Source organism: Capra hircus (genome assembly GCF_001704415.2).
Source record: "Capra hircus breed San Clemente chromosome X unlocalized genomic scaffold, ASM170441v1, whole genome shotgun sequence".
Classification (NCBI taxonomy): domain Eukaryota; kingdom Metazoa; phylum Chordata; class Mammalia; order Artiodactyla; family Bovidae; genus Capra; species Capra hircus.
In genome coordinates, this window is record NW_017189517.1 from 48,563,065 (window position 1) to 48,577,611 (window position 14,547).

The 14,547-nt window shown below is 37.7% G+C and overlaps 1 protein-coding gene across 1 annotated transcript in view; it reads right to left on the bottom strand.

The window, feature by feature from the left end:
- LOC108634446 (protocadherin-11 X-linked) overlaps nucleotides 1–14,547 on the bottom strand; it is a gene marked incomplete at its 5' end in the record, with an annotated part of 732,405 nt that overhangs the window by 396,692 nt on the left and 321,166 nt on the right. Inside the window, one exon of the mRNA XM_018044115.1 lies at nucleotides 2,680–2,760. Coding sequence (XP_017899604.1) covers nucleotides 2,680–2,760 — 81 coding nt within the window. The remainder of the gene's footprint in view (nucleotides 1–2,679; nucleotides 2,761–14,547) is intronic.

Below are 14,547 nucleotides of genomic sequence, written 5' to 3' on the forward strand. Positions count from 1 at the left end.
TTGCATGCTGAGCATTGTAATTACTAAGAATCAGGGGCAGAAAAGGTGGTTAAGCTGGAGAATTTATTATCCAAGGGGAAAAGATCAAGTTATTATAAAATGCTGCATTACCAAAAAATAAGAATTCCACATGAACTGACATATTTCTGAGTAGCTCTCTATTTCCCCCAGTACTACACAGATGCTAAGATGTTAGCTGCTGTGAATATTTATGACCCCATAGTTGTCCCCTACACACTAAAAAGCTGCTGTAAATGATTTGCTTTATTTTTCAATATTTTTAAAAAATAATGTTAATTTTTAAAAATCCAACTTGGAACTTCAAGACTTGCACCCCAGTTGTATTAATAATTTTCTAAAGATTGTAATAAAAATCTAAAAATTTACTTATAAGGCTTTTTCTTATAAGGAAATGGACACTTACATTTTGATTTTCATTATCAAAGAATAAGCTGAACTACTTCATGTTTCACAAGTTACTTTAATTAGTTGAACTTTACAGATAAGAACAATTCTGCTTAATGGGACACCATTGCAGCATTTGCCCATTTAAAAGAAATAAACCCTCCAAGTCACTATCTGTATCATGAGTCTTAATTAATTGTCATCTGAATGGCAGAAGGAAGTATTATCAAAGAGTTTACAGATTTCAGTGGAGGAATAAACATAATTCAATTTTAAGGTTATGTTCTATTTCAGTAGTTTCTGTTTTCAGATTGTTGCTTTTAAAATCCCACAAATGAGTAGTGAATATCTTACTAAATATAAGGAATTATAAAACTTATTTATAAAACACATGTTTTCTTTAAACTTTTCAGAGGCAAGCACAGTGTTTACCAAAAACAAGGTTGGAAAGTCCCTATCTGTATCATATTCATAATAATAGTATGCAATACAATCCACCACTCTTTGACACATCTTAAATTTCAATTGAAATCTCAGGCAGTAAGGACACTCAAAGCTGTCAGATACCTACAAGATTTACCTAATAAAAGAGTCTCTAGTAAAACGTAATGTATAAGAAACAATTGTGTGTCTAACAAGATTTAAACAGGAGAATCAGTAATCAGCAAGAAATTAGTACAGTTAATTATGTTGCACTCAATTTAGTAGACTACAATCAGGAGTAACTGGCTAAAAAATGTATTGCTGATAGAGCAATGTCTTATTCATAGAGGAAGAGTCTTACTTAACAATGTCTAATTTCACTTGACATCTATTTACCGTATCCCACTTCATGTTAGACTAGTATTTCAAATCTTTGGACCTTAAAGTACAGATTTTAAAATTGTGTACTTTTCCTCAAAACTGCTATTCGGAAGACTACATAGGTTCTTAATTAAGTATATAGATGTGGATTATATCACCATGTATTCTACATTCTCATCAGTTTTCTTGAGACTGAATCAGAAGTACAAGAGCAGAAAGTCAGTTTGAAATTTGGCAGAACTTCATGAATTTGGATTCAAGTAATTTTGGACAGTTCCTGGGTTGCAATGAACTTTATTTAATTAATCATTTCTACCCACAGTGCATGCATTAATTTTGCAACTCTTCCTAAAGAGGATAAATTAACTCTGCAAAATATTTTAGGATATTATTATTATAGAACACACAACTTCCATGAGTTTCAGAAGCACTCATCAAATAATAAACAATGTGATCCTCTCCTCACTCCTTTTGGGTTGTTTTTCTAATACTCTAGATATACATTTATGTATCTACCTTTTAAAAATTTATTTCCTTAGTAACATGTAAAAGATATTTGAAAATATCTGGGTAGAGGATAATTTATGGTTATTAATTTGGCACCCAAGGGGTCAGATGCAGGACCTCTCTGTTATTAGCAACATTAGGTAAACCAGCTACATAATAACAAATTGCAAACAAACGTTTAGATTGATCTCATTTCATTTTTAAAATCCCTTAAGGCCTCTACGAAGAAAACAAATGTGCTTGGCTTTGTCAGTCTCATTCTGAGCTGTCCTGATGGAGATGAGTAAAAGTGGATTCTTTAAAAATAACTTATAGCTTAATTTCTTTTTAAATTCACACTGGTTTGTTTCAAGGAGGTCATATTAAAATTTGCCAAATTAACATAAAATCAAATTGTCCTATACCTCAAATTTCCCAGGTTTCTCAGTGGTAAAGAATTCACCTGCCAACACAGAACATGAAGGAGACCCAGATTCAATCCCTGGGTCTGGAAGATTCCCCTACAGGAGAAAATGGCAACCCACTCCAGTATTCTTGCCTGGAGAATCCCATGGACAGAGGAGACTGGCAAGTTACAGCTCATAGGGTCACAGAGTCTAACACAACTGAACATGCACGCATATATACCTTGAAGTTAAGTCATACTACAAAACAGTAGTTCTCAATTTCTGTTATTGTTGTTCTTCCACTACTTTGTGACTAGACTTAAACATCAGTGAAACAATCATTTAGAAGATACTTTTTGGGTGATGCTTGCATCTTATCTAACAAATTAACTACCTCCACTATTATTATTCAACCACACTAGGAAGAAATAGGTATTTACAGTCATATTTTCACATGAGTCGAGGGCAAAGTCACCTAAAGAAATTTCAAAGAACATATATTAAGAAATATAACAAGATTTTTTTATATACATTCATAAAAATCAGTTAAAGGGAAACATTGTGTTTCCTTTCAAACCTGTGGTTGGGGATGAGTCCAGATCTCCACAGTAGTTGTTTCTTTCATGGGTGTGTGAGGTCGTGCAACTTCCTTCATTGGCTTTAAAGACGGAAAAAACAGAAGTATTTGTTAAATGATTCATTAAAAGTGAAAAACATAGTACATTGCACACGAGCATCAAACACAGGTAAGTAAAAGAGTGCCTGAGTAAATATCTCTTTCCAGATATTGCAGTTATTGAGGATTTACAATGTAACAGGCACAGTTCTAGGTAAAGGAATAAGCAAGAGAAAAAAGAATTATTTTTCTCATAAAGCTTATATATCAGTGTTACATTTAAGAGTTCCACTAAACATATGAATAGGATTGTGAAGGGTGATTTTTAAATATTTAAAGGGATGAAATTTAAGCTGCAGATACTTTCAATCCAATGCTTTTACAACTCAATGGCTTCAATAACTTGTGTTTGCAAATTTACAGTGTCTGAAATTAAAATCTATCCTGGGAGTGCCACCACATCACAAATTTGCTATTTATCATAGGAAGATATTTAATAGTTGTCATAAATGCCAAGAAATTTATGAATTGGTACACAGATACTAGCATACCAACCCAGAATAATTATCACAATCTTGAAAAGACATTTTATATGCATTTTATATTTCTCAAGACAGACCATATTCTCTGTTTTAATAATGATGAATATATTTAGAAAAGGCAGAGGAACCAGAGATCAAATTGCCAACATCTGCTGGATCATTGAAAAAGTGAGATGGTTGCAGAAAAACATCTACTTTTGCTTAATTGACTATGACAAAGCCTTTGACCGTATGGATGACAACAAACTGTGGAAAATTCTTAGAGAGGTGGGAATACCAAACCACCTGCCCAGCTGCCTGATAAATCTGTATGCCGGTCAAGAAGCAACAGTTAGAACTGGACATGGATCAACACACTTGTCCCAAATAGGGAAAGGAGTATGTCAAGGTTTAATATTGTCACCCTGTTTATTTGACTTATATGCAGAGTATATCATGAGAAATGCCTGGCAGGACAAGTCAGAATCAAGATTGCCGGGAGAAATATCAAAAAACCTCAGATATGCAGATGACACCACACTTATAGCAGAAAGCAAAGAACTAAAGAGCCTCTTGATGAAAGTGAAAGAGGAGAGTGAAAAATCTGTCTTACAACTCAACATTCAGAAAACTAAGATCATTGCATCTGTTCCCATCACTTCATGGCAAATAGATGGGGAAACAATGGAAACAGTGAGAATTTATTTTTGTAGGCTCCAAAATCACTGCAGATGGTGACTGCAGCCATGAAATGAAAAGACACTTGCTCCTAGGAAGAAAAGCTGTGACCAACCTAGACAGCATATTAAAAAGCAGAGGTATTACTTTGCCAGCAAAAGTCCATCTAGTCAAAGTTATGGTTTTAACATGTATGGATGTAAGAGTTGGACTGTAAGCAATCCCACTGCTGGGCATATACACCAAGGAAACCAGAATTGAAGGAGACACGTGTACCTCAATGTTCATCACAGCACTGTTTATAATAGCCAGGACATGGAAGCAACCTAGATGTCCATCAGCAGATGAATGGATAAGAAAGCAATGGTACATATACACAATGGAGTATTACTCAGCCATTAAAAAGAATACATTTGAATCAGTTCTAATGATGTGGATGAAACTGGAGCCTATTATACAGAGTGAAGTAAGCCAGAAAGAAAAATACCAGTACAGTATACTAACACATATATATGGAATTTAGAAAGATGATAACAATAACCCTGTGTGTGAGACAGCAAAAGAGAAACAGATGTATAGAACAGTCTTTTGGACTCTGTGGGAGAGGGCAGGGGTGGGATGATTTGGGAGAATGGCATTGAAACATGTATAATATCATATATGAAATGAATTGTCAGTCCAGGTTGATGCATGATACTGTATGTTTGGGTCTGGTGCACTGGGATGATCCAGAGGGATGGTACGGGGAGAGAGGAGCAAGGGTGGTTCAGGATGGGGAACACATGTATACCTGTGGCAGATTTTTGTTGATATATGGCAAAACCAATACAATATTGTAATTCACCTCCAAATAAAATAAATAAATTTATATTAAAAAAAAAGAAAACTGAACATGATGCTTTTGAACTATGGTGTTGGAGAAGACTCTTGACAGTCTCTTGGACTGCAAGGAGATCCAACCAGTCTATCGTAAAGGAAATCAGTCCTGAAAATTCATTGGAAGGACTGTTGCTGAAGCTGAAACTCCAATACTTTGGCCACCTGATGTGAAGAGCTGACTCATTTGAAAATAACCTGATGCTGGGAAATATTGAAGCTGGAGGAGAAGGGGAAGACAGAGGATAAGATGGTTGAATGTGCATTACCGATGTGGTGGAAATGAGTTTGAGTAGGCTCTGGAAGTTGGTGATGGATAGGGAAGCCTGGCCTGCTGCAGTCCACGGGGTCACAAAGATTCAGACACAATTGAGTGATGACTGAGTGACTGAACTGACTGACTGCCAGGAGCCAGCATGAGGAATCCCACCCGTGACAAGGTCATGTGGCAGAGGCCTTGATGGGCAAGGCGAATCAGGCCTCAGGTTTTCCCCCTGGTATTTCCTGAGCATGTACCCCCCAAAAATAAGAATCTGCCTGCCTTATTTTATTTTTCTACTTTTCTGACACTCTCTGGAAAAAGTTAATTCAGGGCTTCAGTCTCCTGCAAAAGAATGTCTTGGCTTAAAACCCCCTCTGATAACTCTCTGACCCCCGGACCTCTTACAGCTTGTGAATTGCTTGCAGCCCCCCAACCGTGAGAGGAACAAAGCTTAAAAACATCTTAAAGATACAGAGCCTTTTCTAAAGAGCCAAAAATCATATTGGTGACGGATTTCACTGTTGACTCAATGACTGCTGCCAGATCTCCATATTCTTTATCTTTTAGGCACCTGGGAGGATGTTAATCAATGTAAACAGGATATGGATAAGAATATATAATAGTTTTGATGTTAGCAACACTAGACTTCTTAGTTAGTTACTTTCCTTTGTTATAAATCACTGTACTCCTTTTACTTGTTATAAATTGCTGTATCTTTGCTATGTAAGAATGTAACTTTATTTAGTGCTTTCTGAGAGTGGTACCAGACTTTGAGAAGAACAACACAAATAAGTCTTCTGGTCGACAAACCCTTATCAGAAAAAAGGCTGTAAAATGTTAATTGGCCCTTTTGGCCAGAAGATGATGTAAATTACCGAAGACTTGTATATACAATTAGGTATGCAGAGGGAAAAGCCTGGTTTTGATAAGAGTCTGGGCTGCTAACACTGCATAATTTTGTATTACCCATTGATCTCTATGTACAATCTAAAAGGTATAAAAGGCCTTTCTAGACAATAGAGGCCGGGCTAGTCACTGGAAGGATTGGTTTCCCCCATGTCTTCTCTTTACTCTATTTTCTGGCTGAATTCCCATCTGGGGCGTGGAGGCTCGCCATGTCTACTTACTTGCCCTGGCTTCTAAGATCCACGAGAGGGGGAGCCCAAGGTGGGGCACCCCCCACCCCCCCCCCGCTATTCAAGAGGATGCCAGTGGCCTAACGTAGATGGTACAAACTCTTTGTCTGGAACTTTATTGGCTTTCCATGTAAACCAAGTTATTCAGCATCTTTTTCTCCACTTAATTTTCCTACTACACTATTTCTTCCTAATCTAATCTTATATTTCTAATTAATTAAATAAATAAGTTTTCCTCGCCTATCTGTCTCCCCTTCGAATCACCCTGGACCCACCAGGGCTGGACCCCAGCAACTGACTATATTTTCTATATGTGTGAACTTAGTATGTGGGATAAAGGGTTTGGAAAATCCCATTTTTAAGGTTCAGTTGAACAAAAATTATTATGCTTTCATTTAAATGCAAATTGTGTTTATTCTGCAATGACACTATAGCTGTGACAAAAAGAATTCAATACGCACTGAGATTACCAGGCTAAGCACTCATCACAACATTCCAATTCACAGAAAAGCAACAGAAGAACTAGGAAATTAAAATGAAACATATCATCTTAGAATTTCATCACAAAAATAAATAAAAATGAGTGACAAAAGTCAGTTTCAGAAAGTTTCATTTATTAGCCAATCAGAGAGAACCACTTACTGATGTGAATTATTAAATCAGGCTTGCTTAGATAACCAAAGAAACAGGTCTAGATAACATAAACTTAAGACTATTAGCATTTCACCACATTGAGAGTAACATCAATGGTGTTTTTTTTTTTTTTTTTTTAAGGCAAATGATATTGGGTAATTTTCTTTGTCTTCTTCATGAGTTAACAGATGCTATCAACAACTTTTAATTATTGATACTTACTTGAGGAAGCAATAACAAGTCTGAAGTGACTGAAGAATGAATTGTGCTGAACAGACTAGAGAAGAATATTTTCAAAGAATTTGACAAAACCTGATCTGGAATCTGCTAAGGTGTCTTACAATTAATGGTGGATAACATAAATGTGACACAGAAAATAAGTTTAACTGGACAAATATACAAGACTTGGGAAAATGTAAGGTGTTCAAAGCCTATGTTTGTTGTACATCAGCAGGTATTTTCTGCAAAATATTTGAGTGTATTATGTGTTATTGAACTAGGAGTGTCAATAGTGAACTTTATTCACTACTGATAATGGAACCATATTCATTCTGTGAACTTTCATCTAAACAGCAAGCTGAATATTCTAACTTGCCCTACTGTATGAGTAGTTAGAATATAAATTGTCTTGTAAGTGGCAAAGGTTTATTTTTGAGCTCAAAGCCAAGACTGGAATGTTGCTGAATTGGAAGTTCCCTTGACCGTTATTATTGAATACTAATTCACTCTGGCTGTTAGTTTTTACTGCAAACTTGATCATGTCTCAATAAATCAGTCTAAAATTATAAGGTTAATGAGTGCTTATATGCAAAACTTACATTACAGTAAAGTCATTTTCACTCCAGTCCTCTAGAAGTTCAAATAAGCAAAATCTCCATCTGTGCACACACACAAATTTGCAATGTGTTGCAGTAAATATGGAATTAAGGAGCCTTTGCCTAACTGTCAATTATGAATGTTTAATCTTTGGGACTTCCCTTGTGGCCTAATGGTTGAGAATCCACCTTCCAGTGCAGGGGACTCGGGTTCAATCCCTGGTCAGTGAACTAGGATCACATATGCCATGGGGCAACTAAGCCTGCGCACTGCAACTACTGCACTTGTGCACCACAACTAGAGACCTCATGTGCCACAACATAAGATCCTTTGTGGTGTAACTAAGGCCTAACACAGACAAACAAATAAATATTTTTTTGAAAAAGAAATGATTAATCTTCAATATAATCACACTAAATGGCTGCTGCTGCTGCTGCTGCTAAGTCGCTTCAATCGAGTCGGACTAAATGGCAGATATGATGGAAAAATCTAATAGAATTTTTCACATGTCTTCTAAGGATAGATATGTTGAGTTAAAACTATATGCTTCTGGACTGATATCAGTATTTGGCAGTACCTATCTGTGTGAAAAGACATTTTCCAAGATCAGATACAGAAGTCCATTAATTAGTAGTTCTCTGCTACATGAAACTTTGTACTCATTATTATTACACTTGACGATGTAAATATCATCAGTTGAAATTTTATGGAAATTTGGTTTCTCTTTTGTTATATATAAAACTTTCTGAAACTTGTGGGGCCTTGTGGGTCTCCTGGACACAAAAGACTTTCTATTTCCCCTGTTTCTTATTTGTAGGACATAGGCTTCACCCAGGCTCCATGACCATCCCTAGTTCCAAAGGGCATGTTCAAAGAGTTGCTAATCAGGGAAAGGAAGGGATAGGAGAAAAAGGAGGAGAAACAATAATGCAACCTTGGGGCAGGGTCCTGGTTCCTCCTCAAGGGATATATATATAACAATATTTTTGAGTTCTTCTACTGGAACTAAGATCCCAGCCAAATGGAAGATGTTAACTATTTGATGAAACACTCTTCATTCCAGAGAAAAAGTCAGAGTTTGATAACCTTGAGAACCACAGAATCCCCTCATAAGAACACACGATGCCAGGTGAGCTGTTTATTGAAGGAATGCAGGCCCTGCGTGCACCCTGATCCTTTTCAGCATCCTTGCTCCTTGAACCACTACTAAAAAACTCATCACAAGCTCCCTTGGAATGGGACACACAGTTTGGAGGTCATTAGCCCACTGTGGCCTCCTTTGCCTTCAATGGCTTCCTTTGCCTGGCAAAGCAGTAAAGCTATTCTTCTCTATTTCACCCTTTACAGAAAAACTTTGCTGACCTCTGATCTAGAGGAAAAGAAAAGAAACACTAGTAACTATAATTGATGGACAAGTCTATGAAATAAATTTAGCACCTAGAAGCAGAGGGTGAAGAGGAGAGTTTTTCTGGCAATTTAGTCTAAGTTAGGGAAATCCAAGATGTGTTTTATATGATGGAAGATGTAACTGAATGATGGGACAAATATATGAGAAAGTGAATTAAGCACATACTCCTGATGGGCTTGTAAAGTCAACTGGTGATTTTATAGGGGCTTCCCTGGTGGCCCAGATGGTAAAGAATCTGCCTGCAATGCAGGAGACCTAAGGTTTGATCCCTGGGTTGGTCAGATCCCCTGGTGAAGGGAATGGCTACTCACTGTAGTGTTCTTGCCTGGAGAATTCCATGGACAGAGGAGCCTGGTGGGTTACACTCCATGGGGTTGCAAAGAATCAGACACAACCAAGTGACTTTCACTTTCATGTTTTCATTATACACTAAAAAAAGCAGAAATACTCAAATGTATTTGAGCAAAGTGTTCTGTGCCATAGGAGTTTCTAGGCAGATTTGTGTTCAGGTCTCAGATTAAGCTTTATTATTAAACCAAGTCTACTAGTGTTACATTTCCCATGCACATTTTAACCATTTGTTTTTAACATTTTCTGTCAATTGTAAGCAGTTGTATGTCTGTCTGTGGAGCTATCTGTTAAATGTTTCATGCCACATTGTAGACGAGCAAAATGCCACCCTAACGTATATATTTTTGACATGAGGATTAATTTAGGCTGATTATTTTTAAGAAACAGAGGGCTCAGGAAGTTTTTCCTTTTACTTCCCCCTTAAATTCCTAAAAGAACTTAGATAAAGGGCCTATTCCCAGAACAGAGCTATCACTAGAGATATTTGCAAAGAATATAAGCATGATGAGATGGGGAAAACTAAGCAGGGCCTCTGTGTCCCACCCTCTCTGAAGGGTCCAGGAAACATTTATTTACCAAAGATTTGCTTTTCCATCTCCATGTGAATTGCCTTCCTCAGCTTCGGAGTCTCAAATCACTACCCCCAAGGTCCTTCTCTGTGTAGAGCTGAAGATGGTATTTAAGGTGAGACTGTCAGCCATTTTGGTGAGTTATTCAGTTTCCCTCAGTTCAGTTCAGTTCAGTTCAGTCACTCAGTCATGCCCGACGCTTTGCGACCCCATGAATCGCAGCACGCCAGGCCTCCCTGTCCATCACCAACTCCCGGAGTTCACTCAAACTCACATCCATCAAGTCGGTGATGCCATCCAGCCATCTCATCTCCTCTGGCATCCCCTTCTCCTCCTGCCCCCAATCCCTCCCAGCATCAGAGTCTTTTCCAGTGAGTCAACTCTTCACATGAGGTGGCCAAAGTATTGGAGTTTCAGCTTTAGCATCATTCCTTCCAAAGAACACCCAGGGCTGATCTCCTTCAGAATGGACTGGTTAGATCTCCTTGCAGTCCAAGGGACTCTCAGGATTCTTCTAGGTCTCTCCTATGTACGCATGTTATTCAATTTTTGTTTGATTTTTGCCTGTTAATTTGTCTCATGTCAATTTAATTCTTAGACCAGCCAGAAGAACTTAGAAAGAGAGTAAAATTTTTTCCTTTCTGTTCTGTACTTAGTCGCTCAGTCATGTCCGACTCTTTGCAACTCCATGGACTGTAGCCCACCAGGCTCCTCTGTCCATGGGGATTCTTAAGGCAAGAATACTAGGGTGAGTTGTCTTGCCCTCCTCCAGGAGATCTTCCCAACCCAGGGATTGAACCCAGGTCTCCAGTGTTGCAGGCAGATTCTTTACCATTTGACCCAACAGGGAAGTCCATTTCCTCTCTGACAACATTCAAATGTTCACTGAACTATATAAGAATGATATTTTAGGTGGTCAAATACTTAAAGCTATGTGAATGTATCTTTTCCACTTAAATCTGGCAATTAAACATCTCTATTGTAAACTATGCTTCAATATTCAAAAAGTAAGAAAAATGTATTGAAACTTGTTTTGTACAAAAATAACAAATTAAAGGTAAAATAATACTCCCCCCCTAAAAATGTTCTTCCATTACCCCTTCCCCTTCTACCAAGCCCCACAGTTTTAATGCTAGTAACTAGGAAATAGTCCGATAAAGTAGCTCTAACACACAGAACTGCTGAGCATTAACTACAATGAAAGTAAGAGAAATGGCAGTTCTAGGAATATTAGTGATGAAAAATATGTATTTTACTTTTAAAAAAAATGAAATATGGTTCATCATTGACATCTGAAAATTAATATGCTGATCTACATTTCTGTTCCCTTACATGTACCACATACTGAACCAAACTGCATTTTCCCTTTTATGGAATCAGATGTCAAGTAAAGAGTAAAGCTTTATAATAATCACTATCTTTAAAGATTTAAGCCTCATTTTAATCCAGTTCATATTAAGACAGTGCTCAATAGTAAAAAGTGAGAAGTATGTCTTATCATTGAGCTTAAAGAGTTTTGAGAAGTGTCACTGGCATTATTGCTAAAAGTAAAAAAATAATACTTTCAAGAGAACGATGGATAGATATTGGATCTGCTTATCATTCTTGAGTCAGATATTACTAGTTCATAGTTTAGACATTGGAAAGGAATTCAATGTTATTTTAAAATATATTAAATCCTTAAACACTAATATACTAATATTTCACCCGTGATGTTCTGTTGGTCTAATAAAATAGTCATATGTGAAAGAAAAAAAAAAGTTCATTTATCTTATTTCACCTTTCAGAATCCAGAAATTTTATAGCTTAAAAATGTGTCTATAGTCTGGTTGAATGATTTTACCTACAAATGTGGGAAGAGTCCAGCTAATAAAAAGTATTGATTCAGTGTAAAAGACCAAAACTCTATTAAATCTCCCCCAATTGGGGGGGGGGGCAGGTCTGAGGCAAGAAGTAAGGAAATTTCAGCCAAATTTCTATTCACAGAAATGTGAATTATAGCTCAAAATACATACAATGATATAGTTTCTGTGATTGTCAGGAACGCATTTTCAGCTGCCACAGGATTTAGTCTTTCAAAAAGTAATGGGAGACTGTTACAGGTGACCTACAAGAGTAAAATTCACTTCCCCAACTGAAGGGGACAACAGAGGTTGAGATGGTTGGATGGCATCACTGACTCCATGGACAACAGTTTAAGCAAGCCCTGGGAGTTGGTGATGGCCAGGGAGGCCTGGTGTGCTGCAGTCCATGGGGTCACAAAGAGTCAGACACAACTGAGAGACTGAACTGAACTCAACTTAACCTTAGTGCCTTGCCAAAAAAAAAAGGCTTATGAAGCAACACGATTTGGTTGAACCCTCTAAATACAGGAAGACCTTCCAACTCTTCTCAAATATTTTCCTGACAGTGTCACACAGAAGCTGAGCTTCAGGGGCTTAACACATTGACTGCATACCTTCCCCTGACTAATCCCCAAATTACTGGGCCAGGCAAACCCAGACTGATTTTGTGATCATTTTAAGGTGAAATGTGGAATGCATCCCTTATTCTCCCTGTTGAAAAATTTTATTGCCACTTAACTCTAATTGTTAGGGGAAGCACACTGATTGAAACCGCCCACCCTGGCCAGGCACCATAGTAACTATTTGCATGAGTTGTTTTATGACAGGAGATCCTGATAAGGAATACGGAACTAATAAGCCACCACCAAACTGAAGAGTTCGGGAAAGGTCAAAAGGAGACACCGTGTGTCCGTCGACTTCCCAGAATCCCTCTTGCTAGCATCCATCTTGGCTGAGCGATGCGTGCACCACGAGGAAAGACTCTGAATTAGAATGATTGGCCAAAGCCCACCCAGAAACTAATCCCATCACCATAAAACCCGAGACTGTGAGCCATGTGGCAGAGCAGTTCTCCTGGGTTCCCTTACCCTACTGCTCTCCACCTGGGTGCCCTTTCCCAATAAAATCTCTCGCTTTGTCAGCACATGTTTCTCCTCAGACAATTCATTTCTTAGGGTTAGATAAGAGCCCAGTTCCGGGCCCTGGAAGGGGTCCCCCTTCTTGCAACTTAAGATAAGAAAATCATAGGTGAAATAACATCATGATATCTCTGACTACAGTCTCAACATTACATCATTGTTTCAAAATCTAACAAAAAGAGAATCCAGAGGAGCTTCAGTGATTCAGCAATTACATTTCTTTCTCAAATGTAGCTGGTTTCCCATTAGAAATGCAAGTATGTTTCCATTTTCTTGGTAATCATATGCACTCCAGGGATATCAAATTTTGCAGAAACGTGACATTTTAAATTGTCAAAACCATCCCTTTCTTTAACTACCAAAGACTACAAGTGAATTTACCTCATAGATTATTGCTATTTTATTGCTGTGTATTTGACATATTGACAAATTAGGGGAAAAATGTCTCCTCAAACTAGCATATGAGACGATTTTAAGAGAGTCTTATGCAATATCTACCACAAAGATATATACCTAAAGAAATGTAAGTATGCAGGTGATGTTTCTAGAGATCATATTTACAAAAATTTTCCCTCATTCTCATTTACTTCTTTAAAAGAAATAATTTTCAATGATATAGAATACACCCCAGAAAGTTCCTGAAATAGGAAAAATTCCTGAGTTAATTCCTACTTTCTTTAAAGTTTCTTATAAGGTCTTTCTGTGTGTTTTTCTGTCTCACAGTTAGCAAAGTGGTTGGCAATGGGTAAGAAGGAAAAGATAGATATTAAATATTTAAAAGGAATTAACATCTACTCAGCAACAGCGTTATAATAGAAAATGCAGGGCTATTGGAATCTGCTCCTGGCTCTACCTCCTATTAGTTTTATGAACTCTGTCAAATTAAAGATGATTCTCAGTTCCATTATCTGTGAAATGAGTATAATATGAGCCCCTTAGTGCCTGACAATTTACAAGTATCCTGTTCACTTGAACTTATGGATATATCTTCCTTAATCATATGAAGTGGAAACCATCTAAAGCCATCCGCCATGTGGTTCTCTCTCTGCCCCTCCTCTCTCGTTTTAACTTCAACATTTTTGAAACTACTAATTCCAATTACTTACAAAAGGTTCTTGCATATTTGAAAAATTATAAACCACTACAATAAATAGCACAGTAATATGATGATTGAAGATAAAGGGCACAAGAAAGGCAGACATTATTCTCTACTTCTGCAAATTATTGCATAGCCTCTAATTGGGAGAAACTTGTTTTGATTATCCTCTTCAGTTCATTTCAGACGCTCAGACATGTCTGACTCTTTGTGACCTCATGAATCGCAGCACGCCAGGCCTCCCTGTCCATCACCATCTCCCGGAGTTCACTCAGACTCATGTCCATTGAGTCAGTGATGCCATCCAGCCATCTCATCCTTGGTCGTCCCCTTCTTCTGCACCCAATCCCTCCCAGCATCAGAGTCTTTTCCAATGAGTCAACTCTTCGCATGAGGTGGCCAAAGTACTGGAGCTTCAGCTTTAGCATCATTCCTTCCAAAGAAATCCCAGGGTTGATCTCCTTCACAATGGACTGGTTGGATCTCCTTGCAGTCCAAGG